This window comes from Pristiophorus japonicus, chromosome 23 (genome assembly GCF_044704955.1).
Source record: "Pristiophorus japonicus isolate sPriJap1 chromosome 23, sPriJap1.hap1, whole genome shotgun sequence".
NCBI lineage: Eukaryota > Metazoa > Chordata > Chondrichthyes > Pristiophoridae > Pristiophorus > Pristiophorus japonicus.
In genome coordinates, this window is record NC_091999.1 from 5,688,165 (window position 1) to 5,712,707 (window position 24,543).

Below are 24,543 nucleotides of genomic sequence, written 5' to 3' on the forward strand. Positions count from 1 at the left end.
ATGAATGACTTGGGGTGCCGCAGGGATCAGTGCTGGGACCTCAACTATTAACAATCTATATTAACAACTTGGAGGGAGCGAATGTAACGTAGCCAAGTTTGCTGACGATACAAAGATGGGAGGAAAAGCAATGTGTGAGGAGGACACAGAAAATCTGCAAAAGGACACAGACAGGCTAAGTGAGTGGGCAAAAATTTGGCAGATGGAGTATAATGTTGGAAAGTGTGAGGTCATGCACTTTGGCAGAAAAAAAATTTAAATGGAGAAAGATTGCAAAGTGCCGCAGTACAGCGGGACCTGGGGGTACTTGTGCATGAAACACAAAAGGATAGTATGCAGGTACAGCAAGTGATCAGGAAGGCCAATGGAATCTTGGCCTTTGTTGCAAAGGGGATGGAGTATAAAAGCAGGGAAGTCTTGCTACAGTTATACAAGGTATTGGTGATGCCACACCTGGAGTACTGCGTGCAGTTTTGGTTTCCATATTTAAGATAGGATATACTTGCTTTGGAGGTAGTTCAGAGAAGGTGCACCAGGTTGATTCCTGAGATGAGGGGGTTGACTTATGAAGAAAGTCTGGGCCTCTACTCATTGGAATTCATAAGAATGAGAGGTGATCTTATCCAAATGTATAAGGTTATAAGGGGGCTTGATGAGGTGGATGCGGAAAGGATGTTTCCACTGATGGGGGAGACTAGAACTAGGGGGCATGGTCTTAGAATAAGGGGCCGCCCATTTAAAACTGAGATGAGGAGGAATTTCTTCTCTCAGAGGATTGTAAATCTATGGAATTCGCTGCCTCAGAGAGCTGTGGAGGCTGGGTCATAGAATAAATTTAAGACAGAGATAGACAGTTTCTTAACCAATAAGGGAATAAGGAGTTATGGGGAGCGGGCAGGGAAGTGGAGCTGAGTCCATGATCGGTCCAAGTCAGCATGGATTTATGAAAGGGAAATCCTGCTTGACAAATCTTCTGGAATTTTTTGTGGATGTAACAGGTAAGAGTGGACAAGGGAGAACCAGTGGATGTGATGTATTTGGACTTTCAAAAGTCTTTTGACAAGGTCCCACACAAGAGATTGGTGCGCAAAATTAAAGTACGTGGTATTGGGGGTAATGTACTGACGTGGATAGAGAACTGGTTGGCAGACAGGAAGCAGAGAGTGGGGATAAACGGGTCCTTTTCAGAATGGCAGGCAGTGACTAGTGGGGTGCCGCAGGGCTCAGTGCTAGGACCCCAGCTATTTACAATATACTTCAATGATTAGGATGAGGGAATTGAGTGTAATATTTGCAGATGACACTCAACTGGGTGGCAGTGTGAGCTGTGATGAAGTCGCTAAGAGGCTGCAGGGTGACTTGGACAGGTTAGGTGAGTGTGCAAATGCATGGCAGATGCAATATAATGTGGATAAATAATGTGAGGTTATCCACTTTGGTGGCAAAAACACGAAGGCAGAATATTATCTGAATGGCAGCAGATTAGGAAAAGGGGAGGTGCAACGAGACCTGGGTATCATGGTACATCAGTCATTGAAAGTTGGCATGCAGGTACAGCAGGCGGTGAAGAAGACAAATGGTATGTTGGCCTTCATAGCGAGAGGATTTGAGTATAGGAGCAGGGAGGCCTTACTGCAGTTGTTTAGTTTTGGTCTCCTAATCTGAGGAAGGACATTCTTGCTATTGAGGGAGTACAGCGAAGGTTCACCAGACTGATTCCCGGGATGGCAGGACTGACATATGAGGAGAGACTGGATCGACTGGGCCTGTATTCACTGGAGTTTAGAAAGATGAGAGGGGATCTCATATAAACATATAAAATTCTGACGGGACTGGACAGGTTAGATGCAGGAAGAATGTTCCCGATGTTGGGGAAGTCCAGAACCAGGGGACATAATCTGAGGATAAGAGGTAAGCCATTTAGGACTGAGATGAGGAGAAACTTTTTCACTCAGAGAGTTGATAACTTGTGGAATTCCCTACAGCAGAGAGTTGTTGATGTCAGTTCATTGGATATATTCAAGAGGGAGTTAGATATGGCCCTTAGGGTTAAAGGGATCAAGGAGTATAGAGAGAAAGCGGGAATGGAGTACTGAGTGAATGATCAGCCATGATCTTATTGAATGGCCTACTCCTGCACCTATTTTCTCTGTTTCTCTGTTTCAATCTCTCCTCATACGACAGTCCTGCCATCCCAGGAATCAGTCTGGTGAACCTTCGCTGCACTTCCTTTATGGCAAGTATATCCTTCCTTGGGTAAGGAGACCCAAACTGTGCACAATACTCCAGGTGCGGTCTCACCAAGGCCTTGTATAACTGTAGTTAAGAGGCCGCCCTTCAACCCCCCAAAACGGGCAAACAGACGACATGGATGACAAACGGCAAGTTCTGGCTAAGCTATCAGCTCAAGTTTATTAAGAAACCGAAAATTATACAGAAGCCAAAATGGACCAATTAGCAGAAGCAGCATTGCCACTCAAGAGCAACTTCAGAAAATGCCTCGGCAACAATTAAAAGTTCAGAGCGTTTGTGAGTCTCTTCAATAAACATTGAACACCAGTCTTTTGCTGTGACCACGGCCCCCCCCTCGCTGCCCTTGCCCCCTCCACTCTCCTTCCGACAGGGAGACTGAGGAAATGTTTATTTTTTGGGTTAGCTCTGGGCGCCCTGCTGCTGGGGGGAATCTTTGATCGCGACGCCCTTCTTCTTGAAGCGGTACTTGAGCTGGCTGCGGGCGGCCTTCAGGAGCTCGGGGGAGTTCCGGACGTACTGGTAGAAGTCGGCGCAGGACATGCCGAAGTTGAGCTGCACCTGGAGCTCGGCCTTGACCAGGCCCTCGCTCAGGCGGTTGCGCTCCTTGCTCCAGAGCCGGGTCATGAGGCTGCACACGCGCTCGCAGTAGCCGTTGGAGACGGGGACGGAGAGCACGAAGGCGACCAGCTTGAAGAGCTGCCCGCTCTCCTCCTCGGGCAGCCGCTTGAAGACCTCCACCCAGCGCTGGTCCACCCGCCGCTCCTGGGCCGCCGCCTCGGCCCGCACCCGGTGCAGAGCGCAGTAGTCGTCGTACAGCCGGTCCAGGTCCAGCCCGAGCCCCAGCTCCCGGGCCAACGCCTCCACCTCGGCCCAGCGCACATCCCGGTCCAACGACAGGGCGGCCATGCGGGCGAAGACCGACGACTCGAAGCGGTAGCGCTGGCGCAGGAAGCCGACGCAGCGGTCCAGGGCGGCGCCCGCCTCCTCCTCGAAGCGGTGCCGCTCGGCGGCTGGCAGGCCGGGCAGCAGGGCCTGGGCCGCCGCCCCGTAGAAGCCGTCCTCCCGCCGCTTCTGCAGCTTCGCCAGCAGGGCGCCCAGCGCCCGCTCCAGCTCGGCGCAGGTGGCTTCCGGCCACTCCAGCCGCGACAGGGCCGCCTGGAAGGCGCCCATCAGGTGGCGGGCGAAATGGGCGTGGCAGAGGGGCAGGGCCTCGGCGCCGCCGAAGGCCCGCCACACCGGCCCGGCGCAGGCCCCCTCGCCGGCCGCCCGGAAGTGGTGCCGCAGGGCCTCCCAGTTCTGGGCCACCTGGGCCAGGGCCGGCAGCAGGGAGAGCCAGCGGACAGGCGCCCGGCGCAACAGTTCCTTGTAGTCCAGCGCCAGGAAGGCGCAGAAGCCACGCAGTGCGGGCTGCGTCCGCTCGGCGCCGGTGGAGGACGAGGACGCGAGCTCGCCGCACACCTTCAGCACCAGCCACTCCACGTCCACACTCAGCTCCTTCAGCCCCAGGCGCAGGCAGTCGTGCAGCAGCCGGCAGCGGCAGCTGACCTGGAGCAGCGTCGGCCCGCCCAGCCTCCGGCCGGCCGCCCCATGCTTGGCCGCCTGGGCCGCTGGCACGTCCGTCATGTAGGCCGAGACCCCGGCCGGCTCCAGCCGGTTCTGCCGCAGGATGTCGGCCAGCCGAGAGGCCAGGGCCTCCCCGGCCCGCTCCGCGTCCTCCTCCTCCTCCTCCTTCCCGCCCCCGTAGCAGTCCAGCAGCCCGTGGCCCAGCCCCCGCTCCCGGTCGAAGTAGCGCACCACCAGCGGGAAGTAGTTGCGGGCGCCGCGGTTGGCCGCGTCGGCCGACAGCGAGAAGTAGCCGGCCCGGCGCAGGCCGGCCGCCAGCAGCTCGCGGGCGCAGGGGGCCAGCACGTTCTCCGTCAGGCTGGCCGCCTTGGTGCGGCCGCAGGATGCCGGGCGGGGCGGTAACGGCGGGCAGGACGAGGGCTCCTCCGCCTCCGGCTCCGGGAGCAGCTCCGGGCCCCTCCTTGCCGCCGGCTGGCCCCCGCAGTCCAGGCTGGAGTAGCTGAGGTGCTGCGACACCCCCCGGTAGATCTCGGCCAGCTCAGCCGCCGTGGCCTGGTCCTCCTGGGCCTCGCCCTGACGCGGGGCCGGGGCGGGGGGCACCGGCGGGGGGCGCCCCCGGTTCTTCACCGCCTCCTTGTGGCGGCTGCAGTCGGCGTGGCCGGCCACGGCCCGCCGGCCCTCGTACTTGATGGAGAAGGCCTGGTGGCACAGCAGGCACTGGGCGGTGGAGGCATCCACCTTGCGCAGCCAAGGCCGGTACTCGGGGTGCTGGGCGCACCAGTTGTCGTTGTAGGTGCAGTAGTACTTGCGGCGCTTGGCCCCCGCGCCGGGCCCGGCCCCAGCCGATCCTCCACCCACCGTCACCATCACCACATCCGGCCCCAACAGCTTCTCCATCGCACGCACGCTCGCTCCGCCCCGGCGCCCCTGGAAAGACAAGGAAGCCGCGATTAGTCACCAGGTGTAACGGGAGGCCGTTCAGCCCGTCTCATAGGGACAGGAGCCCGTTCAGCCCCTCTCATAGGGACAGGAGGCCATTCAGCCCCTCTCATCGGGACAGGAGGCCGTTCAGCCCGTCACATAGAGACAGGAGGCCATTCAGCTCCTCGCATCGAGACAGGAGGAGGCCGTTTAGCCCCTCGCATAGGGACAGGAGGCCGTTCAGCCCCTCTCATAGGGACAGGAGCCCGTTCAGCCCCTCTCATAGGGACAGGAGGCCATTCAGCCCGTCTCATAGAGACAGGAGGCCATTCAGCCCCTCTCATAGGGACAGGAGGCCATTCAGCCCGTCTCATAGGGACAGGAGGCCGTTCAGCCCGTCTCATAGGGACAGGAGGCCGTTCAGCCCCTCTCATAGGGACAGGAGGCCGTTCAGCCCCTCTCATAGGGACAGGAGGCCGTTCAGCCCCTCTCATAGGGACAGGAGGCCATTCAGCCCGTCTCATAGAGACAGGAGGCCGTTCAGCCCCTCTCATAGGGACAGGAGGCCGTTCAGCCCGTTTCATAGAGACAGGAGGCCATTCAGCCCCTCGCATCGAGACAGGAGGAGGCCGTTTAGCCCCTCGCATAGGGACAGGAGACCATTCAGCCCCTCTCATACGGACAGGAGGTCAGCAGCCCGTATGGAAGAACATTTTATGGTGCTTTTCACGACCTCACGATGTCCCAAAGTGCTTTACAGCCAATTAAGTACTTTTTAAAAGTGTAGTCACTGTTGTAATGTAGGAAACACAGAAGCCAATTTGCGCCCAGCAAGCTCCCACAAACAGCAATGTAATAATGACCAGATCATCTTAACTGATAAGGGATTAAGGGGTTATGAGGAGCGGGCAGGGAAGTGGAGCTGAGTCCATGATTCGATCAGCCATGATCGTATTAAATGGTGGAGCAGGCTCGAGGGGCCGTATGGCCTACTCCTGCTCCTATTTCTTATGTTCTTATCTGTTATTTTTAGTGATGTTGGTTGAGGGATAAATATTGGCCCAAGGACACCGGGGATAACTCCCTGATCTTCTTCGAAATAGTGCCATGGGAACTTGTACGTCCACCTGAGAGGGCAGATGGGGCCTCGGTTTAATGTCTCATCCGAAAGATGATACCTCTGACAGTGTGGCACTCCCTCAGTACTGCCCCTCCGAAAGTGCGGCGCTCCCTCAGTACTGCCCCTCCGACAGTGCAACGCTCCCTCAGTACTGCCCCTCCGACAGTGCGGCACTCCCTCAGTACTGCCCCTCTGACAGTGCGGTGCTCCCCCAGCACTGCCCCTCCGACAGTGCGGCGCTCCCTCAGTACTGCCCCTCCGACAGTGCAGCACTCCCTCAGTACTGCCCCTCCGACAGTGCGGCACTCCCTCAGTACTACCCCTCCGGCAGTGTAGTGCTCCCTCAGCACTGCCCTTCCGACAGCGCATTGTTCCCTCAGTACTGCCCCTCCGACAGTGCAGCACTCCTTCAGCACTGCCCCTCCGACAGTGCAGCGCTCCCTCAATACTGCACTGAAATGTCAACCTAGGTTTATGTGCTCAAGTGTCTGGAGTGGGACTTGAACCCATAACCGTCTGACACAGAGGCGAGGGTGCTGCCCACTGAGCCACGTCTGACACTTATTTTGAGGGACAAAATGAGGCCATTCAGCCCCTCGCATACAGAGCGGAGGAAGTCATTCAGTCCCGCTCATACGGACAGGGAGGAAAATAATTTGCAGGGCTACAGGGAAAGGGCGGGGGAGTGGGACTCGCTGAAGTGCTCTTGCAGAGAGCCAGCATGAGCTTGATGGGCCAAATGGCCATTCAGCCCCTCACATAGGGACAGGAGGCCGTTCAGCCCATCACATAGGGACAGGAAGCCGTTCAATCCATTACATAGGGACAGGAGGCCGTTCAGCCCATTACATAGGGACAGGAGGCCGTTCAGTCCATTACATAGGGACAGGAGGCCTTTCAGCCCCTCGCATAGGGACAGGAGGCCATTCAGCCCCTCTCATAGGGACAGGAGGCTGTTCTGCCCATCACATAGGGACAGGAGGCAATTCAGCCCCTCGAATAGGGACAGGAGGCCATTCAGCCCATCACATAGGGACAGAAGGCCATTCAGCCCCTCTCATAGGGACAGGAGGCCTATTAGCCCCTCGCATAGGGACAGGAGGCCATTCAGCCCCTCCCATAGGGACAGGAGGCTGTTCTGCCCATCACATAGAGACAGGAGGCCTTTCAGCCCCTCGCATAGGGACAGGAAGCCATTCAGCCCCTCTCATAGGGACAGAAGGCCGTTCAGCCCATCACATAGGGACAGGAGGCCGTTCAGCCCATCACATAGGGACAGGAGGCCATTCAGCCCATCGCATAGGGATAGGAGGCCATTCAGTCCATCACATTGGGACAAGGGGCCATTCTGCCGCTCTCATAGGGACAGGAGGTCAGCAGCCCATATAGAAGAACATTTTATGGTGCGTTTCACCACCTCACGATGTCCCAAAGTGCTTTACAGCCAATGAAGTATTTTTTTAAAGTGTAGTCACTGTTGTAATGTAGGAAACACAGAAGCCAATTTGCGCCCAGCAAGCTCCCACAAACAGCAATGTGATAATGACCAGATCATCTTAACCGATAAGGGAATAAGAGGTTATGGAGAGTGGGCAGGGAAGTGGAGCTGAGTCCATGATTCGATCAGCCATGATCGTATTAAATGGCGGATCAGGCTCGAGGGGCCGTATGGCCTACTCCTGCTCCTAATTCTTATGTTCTTATCTGTTATTTTTTAGTGTTGTTGGTCGAGGGATAAATATTGGCCCCAGGACACCGGGGATAACTCCCCTGATCTTCTTCGAAATAGTGCCATGGGAACTTGTACGTCCACCTGAGAGGGCAGATGGGGCCTCGGTTTAATGTCTCAGTTGAAAGACGGCACCTCTGACAGTGCGGCACTCTCTCAGTACTGCCCCTCCAACAGTGCAGCGCTCCCTCAGTACTGCCCCTCCGACAGTGCGGTGCTCCCTCAGTACTGCCCCTCCAACGTGCGGCGCTCCCTCTATACTGCCCCTCCAACAGTGCGGCGCTCCCTCAGTACTGTCCCTCTGACAGTGCAGCACTCCCTCAGTACTGCCTCTCCAACAGAGCTTTGCTCCCTCAGTACTGCCCCTCCGACAGTGCGGCGTTCCCTCAGTACTGCCCCTCCGACAGTGCGGCGTTCCCTCAGCACCGCCCCTCCGACAGTGTGGCGCTCCTTAAGTACCACCCCTCCGACAGTGCGGCGCTCCCTCAGTACTGCCCCTCCGACAGTGCGCCGTTCCCTCAGCACCGCCCCTCCGACAGTGTGGCGCTCCTTAAGTACCACCCCTCCGACAGTGCGGCGCTCCCTCAGCACTGCACTGGAGTGTCAGCCTAGCTTTATGTGCTCAAATGTTTGGACTGGAACTTGAACCCACAACCGTCAGACTCAGAGGCGAGGGTGCTGCCCACTGAGCCACGGCTGACACTTATTGTAAGGGACAAAATGAAGCCAATCAGCCCCTCGCATACCGAGCGGAGGTGGCCATTCAGTCCCGTTCATACGGACAGTGAGGAAAAAAATTTGCAGGGCTACAGGGAAAGGGCGGGGGAGTGGGACTAGCTGAAGTGCTCTTGCAGAGAGTCGGCATGAGCTTGATGGGCCAAATGGCCATTCAGCCCCTCACATAGGGACAGGAGGAGGCCATTCAGCCCCTCTCATAGGGACAGGAGGTGGTTCAGCCCCATCATAGGGACAGCAGGTGGCCATTCAGCCCCTCTCATAGGGACAGGAGGCCATTCAGCCCTATCATAGGGACAGGAGGTGGCCATTCAGCCCCTCTCATAGGGACAGGAGGCCATTCAGCCCTATCATAGGGACAGGAGGTGGCCATTCAGCCCCGCTCTTAGGGACAGGAGGCCGTTCAGCCCTATCATAGGGACAGGAGGTGGCCATTCAGCCCCTCTCATAGGGACAGGAGGCCGTTCAGCCCTATCATAGGGACAGGAGGTGGCCATTCAGCCCATCTCTTAGGGACAGGAGGCCGTTCAGCCCCATCATAGGGACAGGAGGAGGCCATTCAGCCCCTCTCATAAGGACAGGAGGCCGTTCAGCCCCATCATAGGGACAGGAGGTGGCAATTCAGCCCATCTCTTAGGGAAAGGAGGTGGCCATTCAGCCCATCTCATAGGGACAGGAGGCCATTTAGCCCCTTTCATAGGAGACCATACAGCCCCTTTAGTCTGTTACATAGGAGCAGGCTATTCAGCCTCTCGGGCCAATTCCGTCATTCAATACCATGGTAGCTGATGGGTATCTTAACTCCCCTCTACCCACCCTGGGCCCGTCGGCCATAATCCCGTCACTTACCCAGCACAAAGTCCAACGATCGCAGCCTCGTCTCTTAGCGTCCTGACCTTGCCCAGGCCAACTGCCGCTGACCCTGAAAAATAAAGAAAGACTTACATTGATATGCTGTCTCTCACCACCTCAGGGCACCTGAAAGAGCTTTGCAGCCAATGAAGTATTGTGTAGCGCGTACAGCACAGAAACAGCCATTCGGCCCAACAACAACCTGTATTTATATAGCACCTTTAACGTAGTGAAATGTCCCAAGGCGCTTCACAGCAGTGTTTAAAGACAAAACAAATACATTTAACACCGAGCCACACAAGGAGATACTGGGGCAGATTGGTCAAAGTGGTAGATTTTAAGGAGCATCTTAAAAGGAGGAAAGAGAGGTAGCGAGGCGGAGAGGTTTAGGGAGGGAGTTCCAGAGCTTGGGGCCCAGGCAACAGAAGGCACGGCCATCAATGGTGGAGCGATTATAATCAGGGATGGTCAGGAGGGCAGAATTAGAGGAGCGCAGACATGTCGGGGGTTTGTGGGGCTGGAGGAGATTACAGAGATAGGGAGGGGTGTAGAGGCTGGAGGAGGTTACAGAGATTGGGAGGGGGGTGAGGGCCATGGAGGGACTTGTAAACAAGGATGAGAATTTTGAAATCGAGGCGTTGTTTAACCGGGAGCCAATGTAGGTCAGTGAGCACAGGGGGTGATGGGTGAGCGGGACTGGGTGCGAGTTAGGACACGGGGTCAGCGAACACAGGGGGTGATTGGTGAGCGGGACTCGGTGCGAGTTAGGGCACGGGGGCACAGGGGGTGATGGGTGAGCAGGACTTGGTGCAAGTTAGGACATGGGGGCAGCGAGCACAGCGGGTGATGGGTGAGCGGGACTCGGTGCGAGTTAGGACACGGGGGCAGAGAGCACAGGGGGTGATGGGTGAGCGGGACTCGGTGCGTGTTAGGACACGGGACAGCCGAGTTTTGGATCACTTCTAGTTTACGGAGGGTAAAATGTGGGAGGCCAGCCAGGAGTGCATTGGAAAAAGTCAAGTCTGGAGGTAACAAAGGCATGGGTGAGGGTTTCAGCAGCAGATGAGCTGAGGCAGGGGTGGAGACCGGCGATGTTACGGAGGTGGAAATAGGCGGTTGTAGTTATGCTGCAGATATGTGGTTGGAAACTCATTTCAGGGTCAAATATGAGATCCAGGTTGCGAACATGTCCGTGTCGGTGTTTATGCTTCACACCAGCCCCCTCTCACCCCCATCACCATATCCTTCTATTCCATTCTCCCCCATGTGTTTAACCAGCTTCCCCCATAAATGCCTCTGTACTATCCGCCTCAACCCCTCCCTGTGGCAGCGAGTTCCACATTCTCACCACTCTCTGGGTAAAGGAGTTCCACAGGAATTTCGGATTCGATTTATTAATGACTATCGTATATTGATGGCCCCTAGTTCGAGTCCGCCCCCCCCCAAGTCGACACGATCGAACCTCTTCCTAATTGTAAGACCAGTATCAGGTCACAGCTCAGCATTCTCTTTTCGAGAGAAATTCGAACTTTTTGAAATGTGGTTCACTGTCGAATCGAACAACAAAGGGAGCTATTCGGCCCATTATGCCTCTGCCGGCTCTTTGAAAGAGCGATAGAAACAGAGATAATCGGTGCAGGAGCAGGCCATTCGGCCCTTCGAGCCTGCACCGCCATTCAATGAGTTCATGGCTGAACATGCAACTTCAGTACCCCATTCCTGCTTTCTCGCCATACCCCTTGATCTCCCTAGTAGCAAGGACTGCATCTAACTCCCTTTTGAATATATTTAGTGAATTGGCCTCAACAACTTTCTGTGGTAGAGAATTCCACAGGTTCACCACTCTCTGGGTGAAGAAGTTTCTCCTCATCTCAGTCCTAAATGGCTTACCCCTTATCCTTAGACTGTGACCCCTGGTTCTGGACTTCCCCAACATCGGGAACATTCTTCCTGCATCTAACCCTGTCTAAACCCATCAGAATTTTAAATGTTTCGATAAGATCCCCTCTTCTGAACTCCAGTGAATACAAGCCCAGTTGATCCAGTCTTTCTTGATATGTCAGTCCCGCCATCCCGGGAATCAGTCTGGTGAACCTTTGTTGCACTCCCTCAATAGCAAGAATCTCTTTCCTCAAGTTAGGAGACCAAAACTGTACACAATACTCCAGGTGTGGCCTCACCAAGGCCCTGTACAACTGTAGTAACACCTCCCTGCCCCTGTACTCAAATCCCCTCGCTATGAAGGCCAACATGCCATTTGCTTTCTTAACCGCCTGCTGTACGTGCATGCCAACCTTCAATGACTGATGTACCATGACACCCAGGTCTCGTTGCACCTCCCCTTTTTCTAATCTGTCACCATTCAGATAATAATCTGTCTCTCTGTTTTTACAACCAAAGTGGATAACCTCACATTTATCCACATTATACTTCATCTGCCATGCATTTGCCCACTCACCTAACCTATCCAAGTCACTCTGCAGCCTCAAAGCATCCTCCTCGCAGCTCACACTGCCACCCAACTTAGTGTCATCTGCAAATTTGAAGATACTACATTTAATCCCCTCGTCTAAATCATTAATGTATAATGTAAATAGCTGGGGCCCCAGCACAGAACCTTGCGGTACCCCACTAGTCACTGCCTGCCATTCTGAAAAGTCCCCATTTACTCCTACTCTTTGCTTCCTGTCTGCCAACCAGTTCTCAATCCACGTCAGCACAATACCTCCAATCCCATGTGCTTTAACTTTGCACATTAATCTCTTGTGTGGGACCTTGTCGAAAGCCTTCTGAAAGTCCAAATACACCACATCAACTGGTTCCCCCTTGTCCACTCTACTGGAGACATCCTCAAAAAATTCCAGAAGATTTGTCAAGCATGATTTCCCTTTCACAAATCCATGCTGACTTGGACCTATCATGTCACCTCTTTCCAAATGCGCTGCTATGACAGTCTCAATAATTGATTCCATCATTTTACCCACTACCGATGTCAGGCTGACCCGTCTATAATTCCGTTTTCTCTCTCCCTCCTTTTTTAAAAAGTGGGGTTACATTGGCTACCCTCCACTCCATAGGAACTGATCCAGAATCTATGGAATGTTGGAAAATGACTGTCAATGCATCCGCTATTTCCAAGGCCACCTCCTTAAGTACTCTGGGATGCAGACCATAATGCCCTGGGGATTTATCGGCCTTCAATCCCATCAATTTCCCAACACAATTTCCCGACTAATAAGGATTTCCCTCAGTTCCTGCGTAGACCCTCTGACCCCTTTTATATCCAGAAGGTTGTTTGTGTCCTCCTTAGTGAATAACAAACCAAAGCACTTGTTCAATTGGTCTGCCATTTCTTTGTTCCCAGTTATGACTTCCCCTGATTCTGACTGCAGGGGACCTACGTTTGTCTTTACTAACCTTTTTCTCTTAACATATCTATAGAAGCGTTTGCAGTCCATTTTAATGTTCCCTGCAAGCTTCCTCTCGAACTCTATTTTCCCTGCCCGAATGAAACCCTTTGTCCTCCTCTGCTGAGTTCTAAATTTCTCCCAGTCCCCGGGTTCGCTGCTATTTCTGGCTAATTTGTATGCCACTTCCTTGGCTTTAATACTATCCCTGATTTCCCTTGATAGCCACGGTTGAGCCACCTTCCCTTTTGTATTTTTACGCCAGACAGGGATGTACAATTGTTGTAGTTCATCCATGCGGTCTCGAAATGTCTGCCATTGCCCATCCACTGTCAACCCCTTAAGTATCATTCGCCAATCTATCCTAGCCAATTCACGCCTCATACCTTCAAAGTTACCCTTCTTTAAGTTCTGGACCATGGTCTCTGACTTAACTGTTTCATTCTCCATCCTAATGTAGAATTCCACCATATTATGGTCACTCTTCCCCAAGGGGCCTCGCACAACGAGATTGCTAATTAATCCTCTCTCATTACACAACACCCAGTCTAAGATGGCCTCCCCCCTAGTTGGTTCCTCGACATATTGGTCTAGAAAACCATCCCGTCTGCACTCCAGGAAATTCTCCTCCACCAGTTTGGTTAGCCCAATCTATGTGCATTTCAAAGTCACCCATGATAACTGCTGCACCTTTATTGCATGCACCCCTAATATCCTGTTTCATGCCCTCCCCAACCTCACTACTGCTGTTTGGTGGCCTGTACACAACTCCCACTAGCGTTTTCTGCCCTTTGGTATTCTGTAGCTCCACCCATATAGATTCCACATCATCCAAGCTATGCGATTAGTTACACTCCTAGCTCTTTCCCCATGGCCCAGTAAACTTTTAACCTTCAAGTAGGTGACCCAAATACTGATTGAAAGTTGTGACTGAATCTGTTATCGTCACCTGTTCAGTGCATTCAAGATCACAACCACTCGTTGTGTAAAACAGTGTTCCACATGTCTCCTAAGAACATAAGAAATAGGAGCAGGAGTCGGCCATTCGGCCCCTCGAGCCTGCTCCGCCATTTAATACGATCATGGCTGATCCGATCATGGACTCAGCTCCACTTCCCTGCCCGCTCCCCATAATCCTTTACTCCCTTATCGCTCAAAAATCTGTCGATCTCCGCCCTAAAGTTATTCAATGTCTCAGCTTCCACAGCTCTCTGGGGCAGAGAATTCCACCCCTCTGGATTTACAACCCTTTGAGAGAAGAAATTCCTCCTTCTCTTTAAATAGACGGCCCCTTATTCTGAAACTATGGCCCCTAGTTCTAGATTCCCCCATGAGGGGAAACATCCTCCCTGCATCTACCTCCTCTTCTCCTTTTGCCAATTAACCATTAAATCTCTGTGTCCTCTGGTTACCGACCCTTCTGCCACTAGAAACAGATTTTATTTATTTACTCTAGACTGAAACACTTCATGATTTGGAGCATCTCAATCATATTTACGCTCAACATTCTTCCAATAGTGGCTGTGGAAATATTTACATCCACCTGAGAGCGCTCATGGGGCCCTCGATTTCAACATCTTATTCAAAATACTATCCCTCCGACAGTGCGACACTCCCTCAGTACTGCCCCTCCGACAGTGCGGCGTTCCCTCAGTACTGCCTCTCCGACAGTGCGGCGCTCCCTCAGTACTGCCCCTCCGACAGTGCAGCGCTCCCTCTGTACTGCCCCTCCGAAAGTGTGGCACTCCTCAGCATTGCCTCTCCGACAGTGCGGCACTCCCTCAGTACTGGCCCTCCAACAGTGCGGCACTCCCTCAGTACTGGCCCTCCAACAGTGCGGCGCTCCCTCAGTACTGCCCCTCAGGCAGTGCGGCGCTCCCTCAGTAATGCCCTTCCAACAGTGCAACATTCCCTCAGTACTGCCCCTCCGACAGTGCGGAAGGGATACACTTGCCATAGAGAGAGTGCAGGAAGGTTCACCAGACCCATTTGAAACAGAAGAGGAGGAATTTCTTCTCTCAGAGGGTTGTAAATCTGTGGAATTCGCTGCCTCAGAGAGCTGTAGAAGCTGGGACATTGAATAAATTTAAGACAGAGATAGACAGTTACTTAACCGATAAGGGAGTGAAGGGTTATGGGGAGCGGGCAGAGAACTGGAGCTGAGTCCATGATCAGATCAGCCATGATCGTATTAAATGGCGGAGCAGGCTCGAGGGGCCGAATGGCCTACTCCTGCTCCTATTTCTTATGTTCTTATTCTATCAGGCAGTGTATTCCAAGTCCGAACCATTTGTTGCGTTAAAATCGTTTTTCTCAATTCCCCCTTCTGGTTATTTTGCCAATCACGTTAAATCTGTGCCCTCTGGTTATCGACCCTGCAGCAATTGGAAACAACTCTTTATTTACTCTATCTGAACTCTTCACGATTTTAAACACCTTGATCAAATCTCCTCTTCGGCCTCTCTGCTCCAAGGAGAACAAGCCCAGCTTCTGCTGTCTATCCACGTAACTGGATTCCCTCAGCCCTCGAACCATTCTAGTTAATGTCCACTGGACCTTCTCCAAGGGCTTCATATTGTTCCAAAAGCGCGGTGCCCAGAATTGGACACAGTACTCCAGCTGGGGCCTGACTCGTGTTTTACATAGGTTTCGCATAACTTTCTGGCTTTTGAACTCTATGCCTCTATTTAGAAAGCCCACGATCCCAGATGCTTTACTGACGGCTTTGTTAACCTGTCCTGCCACTTTCAAAGATCCGTGCACAAGCACTCCCAGGCCTCTCTGTACTTGCACCCCCTGTAAAATTGGACCATTTAGAACGTATGCGGCTAGAAAAGTTAGCATGCAGATGCAAAAGGTGATCAGGAATGCCAATGGAATGTTGGCCTTTATTGCAAGGGGGATGGAGTATAAAAGCAGGGAAGTCCTGCTACAACTGTACAGGGTCTTTTTGAGGCCACACCTGGAGTACTGCGTGCAGTTCTGGTCTCCGTATTTAAGGAAGGATATACTTGCATTGGAGGCTGTTCAGAGAAGGTTCACTCGGTTGATTCCGGAGATGAGGGGGTTGTCTTATGAGGAAAGGCTGAGCAGGTTGGGCCGAGACTCATTGGAGTTCAGAAGAATGAGAGGTGATCTTATCGAAACCTGTAAGATAATGAGGGGGTGCAACAAGGTGGATGCAGAGAGGATGTTTCCACTCATAGGAGAAACTAAAACTAGGGGACATAGTCTTAGAATAAGGGGCCGCCCATTTAAAACAGATGAGGAGGAATTTCTTCTCTCAGAGGGTTGTAAATCTGTGGAATTCTCTGCCCCAGAGAGCAGCGGAGGCTGGGACATTGAATATATTTAAGGCGGAGATAAACAGATTTTTGAGTGCTAAGGGAGTAAAGGATTATAAGAACAGAAGAAATAGGAGCAGGAGTCGGCCATACCGCCCCTCGAGCCTGCTCCGCCATTCAATACAATCATAGCTGATCCGATCATGGACTCAGCTCCACTTCTCTGCCCGTTCCCCATAACCCCTTATCGCTCAAGAAACTGCCTATTTCTGTCTTAAATATATTCAATGACCCAGCCTCCACAGCTCTCTGGGGCAGAGAATTCCACAGATTTACAACCCTCTGAGAGAAGGAATTTCTTCTCATCTGTTTTAAATGGGCGGCCCCTTATTCTAAGACCATGCCCCCTAGTTCTAGTCTCCCCCATCAGTGGAAACATCCTCTCTGCATCCACCTTGTCAAGCCCCCTCATAATCTTATACGTTTCGATAAGATCACCTCTCATTCTTCTGAATTCCAATGAGTAGAGGCCCAACCTACTCAACCTTTCCTCATAAGTCAACCCCCTCATCTCCGGAATCAACCGAGTGAACCTTCTCTGAACTGCCTCCAAAACAAGTATATTCTTTCGTAAATATGGAAAACAAAACTGCACGCAGTACTCCAGGTGTGGCCTCACCAATACCCTGTATAACTGTAGCAAGACTTCCCTGCTTTTATACTCCATCCCCTTTGCAATAAAGGCCAATATACCATTGGCCTTCCTGATCACTTGCTGTACCTGCATACTAACCTTTTGTGTTTCATGCACAAGGACCCCCAGGTCCCGCTGTACTGCGGCACTTTGCAATCTTTCTCCCTTTAAATACTAACTTGCTCTTTGATTTTTTTCTGCCAAAGTACATGACCTCACACTTTCCAACATTACACTGCATCTGCTAAATTTTTGCTCACTCACTTAGCCTGTCTATGTCCTTTTGCAGATTTTTTATGTACTCCTCACACATTGCTTTTCCTCCCATCTTTGTATCACCAGCAAACTAGGCTACATTACACTCAGTCCCTTCTTCCAAGTCGTTAATATAGATTGTAAATAGTTGGGGTCCCAGCACTGATCCCTGTGGCACCCCACTAATTACTGATTGCCAACCAGAGAATGAACCATTTATCCCGACTCTCTGTTCTCTGTTAATTTGCCAATCCTCTATCCATGCTACTTTATTAGCCCCAACCCCGTGAACTTTTATCTTGTGCAATAACCTTTTATGTGGCACCTTGTGAAATGCCTTCTGGAAGTCCAAATACACCACATCCACTGGTTCCCCTTTATCCACCCTGCTCGTTACATCCTCAAAGAACTCCAGAAAATTTGGCAAACGTGACATCCCCTTCAAAGGGGAGCGGGCAGGGAAGTGGAGCCGAGTCCATGATCAGATCAGCAATGATATATTAAATGGCGGAGCAGGCTCGAGGGGCCAAATGGCCGCAGAGATCTCGGAGGGTTGTCGGGGCTGGAGGAGGTTACAGAGATTGGAAGGGGTGTAAGGGCTGGTGGAGGTGACAGGGATAGGTTGGGGTCTAGGGGCTGGAGGAGGTTACAGCGATAGGGAGGGGTGTGTGGATTGTATGAGGTTACAGAAATAGGGAGCAGTGTATGGGCTCGAGGTGGTTACAGAGATAGGGAGGAATGTTGGCATGGAGGAGGTTACAGAGATAGGAAGGGCTGTAGGGGCTGGAGGAGGTTACAGAGATAGGGAGGGGTGTAAGGGCTGGTGGAGGTGACAGGGATAGGTTGGGGTCTAGGGGCTGGAGGAGGTTACAGCGATAGGGAGGGGTGTGTGGATTGTATGAGGTTACAGAAATAGGGAGCAGTGTAGGGGCTCGAGGTGGTTACAGAGATAGGGAGGGGTGTTGGCATGGAGGAGGTTACAGAGATAGGCAGGGCTGTAGGGGCTGGAGGAGGTTACAGAGATAGGGAGGGGCTGTAGGGGCTGGAGGAGGTTACAGAGAGAGGGAGGGGTGTAGGGGCTGGAGGATGTTACAGAGATAGGGAGGGGTGTAGCGTCTGGAGGAGGTTACAGAGAAAGAGAGGGGTTTAGGGGCTGGAGGAGGTTACAGAGATAGGTTGGGGCGTAGGGGCTGGAGGAGGTTACAGAGAGAGGGAGGGGTGTAGGGGCTAGAGTAGGTTACAGAGATTGGGAAGGGTTTAGGGGCTGGAGGGGCTTACAGAAATAAGGAGGGGCATAGGGACTGGAGGAGGTTACAGAGATAGAGAGGGGTGTAAGGGCTGGTGGAAGGGACAGGAATAGGTTGGGGTCTAGGGGCTGGAGGAGGTTACAGGTATAGGGAGGGGTGTAGGGGCTGGAGAAGGTTACAGAGATAGGGAGGATTGTAGGGACTGGAGGAGGTTACAGAGATAGGAAGGGGTGTGCGGGTTGGAGGAGGTTACAGAGATAGGGAGGGGCTGTAGGGGCTGGAGGAGGTTACAGAGATCGGGAGGAGTGTAGGCGCTCGAGGTGGTTACAGAGATAGGGAGGGGTGTTGGGGTGGAGGAGGTTACAGAGATAGGGAGGGGTGTTGGGGTGGAGGAGGTTACAGATATAGGGAGAGGTGTAGAGACAGGAGGAGGTTATAGAGATAGGGAGGGATGTAGGGGCTGGAGGAGATTGCAGAGATAGGGAGGGGTGTACAGGTTGGAGGAGATTACAAAGATAGGTAGGGTGTACGGGCTGGAGGAGGTTACAGAGAGAGGGAGAGGTATATTGGTGGAAGAGATTACAGAGATACGGAAGGGTATAGGGGCAGGAAGAGGTTAGAGAGATAGGGAGGTGTGTCGAGGCTGGAGGAGATTACAGAGATAGGGAGGTGTGTAGGGACTGGACGGGATACAGAGATAGGGGGATCGTGTAGGGGCTGGACCAAGTTAGAGATAGTGAGGGGTGTAGGGGCTGGAGGAGGTATCAAAGATAGGGAGTGGTGTAGGGGCTGGAGGAGGTTACAAAGATAGGGAGAGGTGTAGGGGCAGGAGGAGGTTACAGAGATAGAGAGAGGTGTAGGGGCAGGAGGAGGTTACAGAGATAGGGACAGGTGTAGGGGCTGGAGGAAGTTACAGAGATAGGGAGGGATGTAGCGGCTGGAGGAGGTTACAGAGATAGAGAGGGGTATAGGGACTGGAGGAGTTTGCAGAGATAGGGAGGGGTGTAGGGTTGGGGGAGGTTACAGAGATAGGGACAGGTGTAGGGGCTGGACGAGATTACAGAGATAGGGAGGGTTGTAGGGGCTGGAGGAGATTACAGAGATAGGATGGCTTGTAGGGGCTGGAGGAGATTACAGAGATAGGGAGAGGTGTAGGGGCTGGAGGAGGTTTCAAAGATAGGGAGGGGTGTAGGGCTGGAGGAGGTTACAGAGATAGGGAGGGGTGTAGGGGCTGGAGGAGGTTTCAAAGATAGGGAGTGGTGTAGGGGCTGGAGGAGGTTACAAAGATAGGGAGAGGTGTAGGGGCAGGAGGAGGTTACAGAGATAGGGACAGGTGTAGGGGCTGGAGGAGATTACAGAGATAGGGAGGGGTGTAGGGGCTGGAGGAAGTTACAGAGATAGGGAGGGGTATAGGAACTGGAGGAGGTTGCAGAGATAGGGAGGGGTGTAGGGCTGGGGGAGGTTACAGGGATTGGGAGGGGTGTAGTGCTGGATGAGGTTACAGAGATAGGGAGGGGTGTAGCGTCTGGAGGAGGTGACAGAGACAGAGAGGGGTTTAGGGGTTGGAGGAGGTTACAGAGAGAGGGTGGGGTGTAGGGGCTGGAGTAGGTTACAGAGATTGGGAAGGGTTTAGGGGTTATACGAGGTTACAGAGATGGAGGTGTTTAGGGGCTGGAGAAGGTTACAGAGATTGGAAGGGGTGTGCGGGTTGGAGGAGGTTACAGAGATAGGGAGGGGCTTAGGGGTTCGAGATGGTTACAGAGATAGGGAAGGGTATGGGGACTGGAGGAGGTTACAGAGATAGGGAGGATTGTAGGGACTGGAGGAGGTTACAGAGATTGGAAGGGGTGTGCGGGTTGGAGGAGGTTACAGAGATCGGGAGGCGTGTAGGGGCTCGAGGTGGTTACAGAGATAGGGAGAGGTGTTGGGGTGGAGGAGGTTACAGAGATAGGGAGAGGTGTAGTGACAGGAGGAGGTTATAGAGATAGGGAGGGGTGTAGGGGCTGGATGAGATTACAGAGATAGGGCGGGGTGTACTGGTTGGAGGAGTTTACAGAGATAGGGAGGGTGTACGGGCTAGAGGAGGTTACAGAGAGAGGGCGAGGTATATTGGTGGAAGAGATTACAGAGATACGGAGGGGTATAGGGGCAGGAAGAGGTTACAGAGATAGGGAGGAGTGTCGAGGCTGGAAGAGGTTACAGAGATAGAGAGGTGTGTAGGGACTGGAGGGGATACAGAGATAGGGGGGGGCATGTCGGGGCTGGACCAAGTTAGAGATAGCGAGGGGTGAAGGGGCTGGAGGAGGTTACAGAGCTAGGGATGGGTGAAGGGGCTGGAGGAGGTTACAGAGATAGGGAGCGTGTAGCGGCTGGAGGAGGTTACAGAGATAGGGAGGGGCGTACGGGCTGGAGGACGTTATAGAGATAGGGAGGGTTGTAGGGGTTGGAGGAGATTACAGAGATAGGATGGCTTGTAGGGGCTGGAGGAGATTGCAGAGATAGGGAGAGGTGTAGGGGCTGGAGGAGGTTTCAAAGATAGGGAGGGGTGTAGGGCTGGATGAGGTTACAGAGATAGGGAGGGGTGTAGGGGTGGGAGGTTACAGAGATAGGGAAGATTGAAGGGCTGGAGGAGATTACAGGGCTCGTGAGCTGTGTCGGGGCTGGAGGATGTTACAGAGATAGGGAGAGGTGGAGGGGCTGGAGGAGTTTAGAGATAGCGAGGGGTTTAGGGGCTGGAGGAGATTACAGAGATAGGGAGGGGTGTAGGGATGGAGGAAGTTACAGAGATAGGGAGAGGTGTAGGGCTAGAGGAGGTTACAGAGATAGGGAGGGGTGTAGGGGCTGGAGGAAGTTAATGACATAGGGAGGGGTGTAGGGGCTGGAGGAAGTTACAGAGATCGGGAGGGATGTAGGGGCTGGAGGAGGTACAGAGATAGGGAGGGGTGTAGGGGTGGAGGGGGGGGTAAAGAGATAGGGAGGGGAGTAGGGGCTGGAGGAGGTTACAGAGATTGGGAGAGGTATAGCAGCTGGAGGAGGTTACATAGATAGATAGGGGTGTAGAGGCTCAAGGAGGTTACAGAGATCGGGAGAGGTGTAGGGCTGGAGGAGGTACAGAGATAGAGAGACGTGTTGGGGCAGGAGGAGGTTACAGAGCGAGGGAGGAGTGTAGGGGCTGGAGGAGGTGATAGAGAAAGGGAGAGGTGTAGGGGCTGGAGGAGGTTTCAAAGATAGGGAGGGGTGTAGGGCTGGAGGAGATTACAGAGATAGGGAGGGGTGTAAGGGCTGGAGGAGGTTTCAAAGATAGGGAGGGGTGTAGGGCTGGATGAGGTTACAGAGATAGGGAAGGGTTGTAGGGGTGGGAGGTTACAGAGATAGGGAAGGTTGAAGGGCTGGAGGAGATTACAGCGATAGGGAGCGGTGCAGGGCTGGAGGAGGTTCGAGATAGGGAGGGGTGTGGGGTCTGGAGGAGGTTACAGAGATAGGGAGGAGTGTCGAGGCTGGAGGAGGTTACAGAGATAGAGAGGTGTGTAGGGACTGGAGGGGATACAGAGATAGGGATGGGTGTAGGGGCTGGAGGAGGTTACAGAGATAGGGAGGGGTGTAGGGGCTGGAGGAGGTTACAGAGATAGGGAGGGGCGTATGGGCTGGAGGACGTTATAGAGATAGGGAGGGGTGTAGGGCTGGACGAGGTTACAGAGATAGGGAGGGGTGTAGGGGCTGGAGGAGGTTTCAAAGATAGGGAGGGGTGTAGGGCTGGAGGAGGTTACAGAGATAGGGAGGGGTGTAGGGGTGGGAGGTTACAGAGATAGGGAGAGGTGTAGGGGTGGGAGGTTACAGAGATAGGGAGAGGTGGAGGGGCTGGAGGAGTTTAGAGATAGCGAGGGGTGTAGGGGCTGGATGACGTTACAGAGATCGGGAGGGGTGTAGGGATGGAGGAAGTTAGAGATAGGGAGGGATGTAGGGCTGGAGGAGGTTACAGAGATAGGGAGGGGTGTAGGGGCTGGAGGAAGTTAATGACATAGGGAGGGGTGTAGGGGCTGGAGGAAGTTACAGAGATAGGGAAGGGTGTAGGGGCTGTAGGATGTACAGAGATAGGGAGGGGTACAGCGATTGAAGGAGGTTACAGAGATAGGGAGTGGGTAGGGGCTGGAGGAGGTTATAGAGATAGGGAGGGGTGTAGGGGTGGAGGGGAAGTAAAGAGATAGGGAGGGGTGTAGGGGCTGGAGGAGGTTACAGAGATAGGGAGGGGTGTAGGGGTGGAGGGGAGGTAAAGAGATAGCGAGGGGTTTAGGGCTGGAGGAGTTTAGAGATAGCGATGGGTTTAGGGGCTGGAGGAGATTACAGAGATAGGGAGGGGTGTAGGGATGGAGGAAGTTACAGAGATAGGGAGGGGTGTAGGGCTGGAGGAGGTTACAGAGATAGGGAGGGGTGTAGGGGCTGTAGGATGTACAGAGATAGGGAGGGGTGTAGGGGCTGGAGGGGGTTACAGAGATAAGGAGGTGTGTAGGGGCTGGAGGAAGTTACAGAGATAGGGAGGGGTGTAGGGGCTGTAGGAGGTACAGAGATAGGAGGGGTACAGCGATTGAAGGAGGTTACAGAGAGAGATGGAGTGTAGGGGCTGGAGGAGGTTACAGAGATATAGAGACGTGTAGGGGCAGGAGGAGGTTACAGAGATATGGAGGGGTGTAGGGGCTGGAGGAGGTTACAAAGATAGGGAGAGGTGTAGGGGCAGGAGAAGGTTACAGAGATAGGGACAGGTATAGGGGCTGGAGGAGATTACAGAGATAGGGAGGGGTGTAGGGGCTGGAGGAGATTACAGTGATAGGATGGCTTGAGGGGCTGGAGGAGATTACAGAGATAGGGAGAGGTGTAGGGGCTGGAGGAGGTTTCAAAGATAGGGAGGGATGTAGCGCTGGACGAGATTACAGAGATCGGGAGGGGTGTAGGGGCTGGAGGAGGTTACAGAGATAGGGAGGGGTGTCGGGGCTGGAGGAGGTTTCAAAGATGGGGGGGGGTGTAGGGCTGGAGGAGGTTACAGAGATAGGGAGGGGTTGTAGGGGTGGGAGGTTACAGAGATAGGGAAGGGTGAAGGGCTGGAGGAGGTTCGAGATAGGGAGGGGTGTGGGGTCTGGAGTAGGTTACAGGGCTAGTGAGCTGTGTAGGGGCTGGAGGATGTTACAGAGATAGTGAGTGGTTTAGGGATGGAGGAAGTTACAGAGCTAGGGAGGGGTGTAGGGCAGAAGGAGGTTACAGAGATAGGGAGGGTTGAAGGGGCTGGAGGGGATTACAGAGATAGGAAATGGTGTCAGGCTGGAGGCTGTTACAGGGATAGGGACGGGTGTAGGGGGTGGAGGAGGTTACAGAGATAGAGAGGGTGAAGGGACTAGAGGAGGTTACAGAGATAGGGAGGGTTATAGCGTCTGAATGAGTTTACAGGGATAGGGAGGGTTATAGGGGCTGGAGGAGGCACAGTGAGAGGGAGATGTTTAGGGGCTGGAGGAGATTACAGATATAGGGAGGGGTGTAGGGGCTGGTGGAGATTACAGAGATAGGGAGGGGTGTAGGGGCTAGAGGCGGTTACAGAGATAGGGAGTGGAGTGAGGGCTGGAGGAGGTTACAGAGATAGAGAGGGGTGTAGGGGCTGGAGGAGCTTACAGAGATAGGGAGGGTGTAGGGACTGGAGGGGGTTACAGAGATAGGGAGGGGTGTAGGGGCTGGAGGGGGTTACAGAGATAGGGAGGGGTGTAGGGGCTGGAGGAAGTTACAATGATAGGGAGGGGTGTAGGGCTGGGGGAGGTTACAGAGATAGGGAGGGGAGTAGGGGCTGGAGGAGGTTACAGAGATAGGGAAAGGTATTGGGGCAGGAGGAGGTTACACAGATCGGGAGGGGTGTAGGGGCTGGAGGAGGTACAGAGATAGGGAGTGGAGTAAGGGCTGGAGGGGGTTACAGAGATAGGGAGTGGTGTTCGGACTGGAGGAGGTTACAGAGATCGAGAGGGGTGTAGGGGCTGGAGGAGCTTACAGAGATAGGGAGGGCTGTAGGGGTTGGAGGAGGTTAAAGAGATAGAGAGGGGAGTAGGGGCTGGAGGAGGTAGAGAGATAGGGAGGGGTGTACATGTCGGAGGAGGGTACAGAGAAAGGGAGGTGCTGTAGGGGCTGGAATGGTTACAGAGATAGAGGGGTGTCGGGGCTGGAGGAGGGTACAGAGATTATGGAGGGTTGTAAGAGCTGGAGGGGGTTACAGAGATGGGGAGGCGTATCGGGACTGAAGGAGGTTGCAGAGACAGAGAGGGGTGTTGGGGCTGGAGGAGGTGACAGAGATGAAGATGGGTGTACGGGCTGGAGGGTGTTACAGAGAGAGAGGTGTATTGGTGGAAGCGATTTCAGAAATAATGAGGGGTATAGGGGCTGGAGGAGGTTACAGAGATAGGGAGGGGTGTAGGGCTGGAAGAGGTTACAGAGATAGGGAGGGGTGTAGGGCTG

At 53.6% G+C, this 24,543-nt stretch overlaps 2 protein-coding genes across 3 annotated transcripts in view; both read right to left on the reverse strand.

Annotated features, from left to right (window-relative positions):
* LOC139235699 (zinc finger protein 271-like) overlaps window positions 1–24,543 on the reverse strand; it is a 105,142-nt gene that overhangs the window by 42,671 nt on the left and 37,928 nt on the right. The window contains exon 2 of the mRNA XM_070866739.1: window positions 9,171–9,243. Within this exon, the coding sequence (XP_070722840.1) occupies window positions 9,171–9,243 (73 nt within the window). The remainder of the gene's footprint in view (window positions 1–9,170; window positions 9,244–24,543) is intronic.
* Window positions 2,568–24,543, reverse strand: part of LOC139235611 (uncharacterized) — a 75,312-nt gene continuing 53,336 nt past the window's right edge. For both annotated transcript variants that reach the window (XM_070866652.1, XM_070866650.1), the window contains 2 exons: window positions 9,171–9,243; window positions 2,568–4,743 (listed from right to left, as the gene is read on the reverse strand). In XM_070866652.1, coding sequence (XP_070722753.1) covers window positions 2,653–4,713 — 2,061 coding nt within the window. In that variant the 5' untranslated portion in view covers window positions 4,714–4,743; window positions 9,171–9,243 and the 3' untranslated portion in view covers window positions 2,568–2,652. The remainder of the gene's footprint in view (window positions 4,744–9,170; window positions 9,244–24,543) is intronic.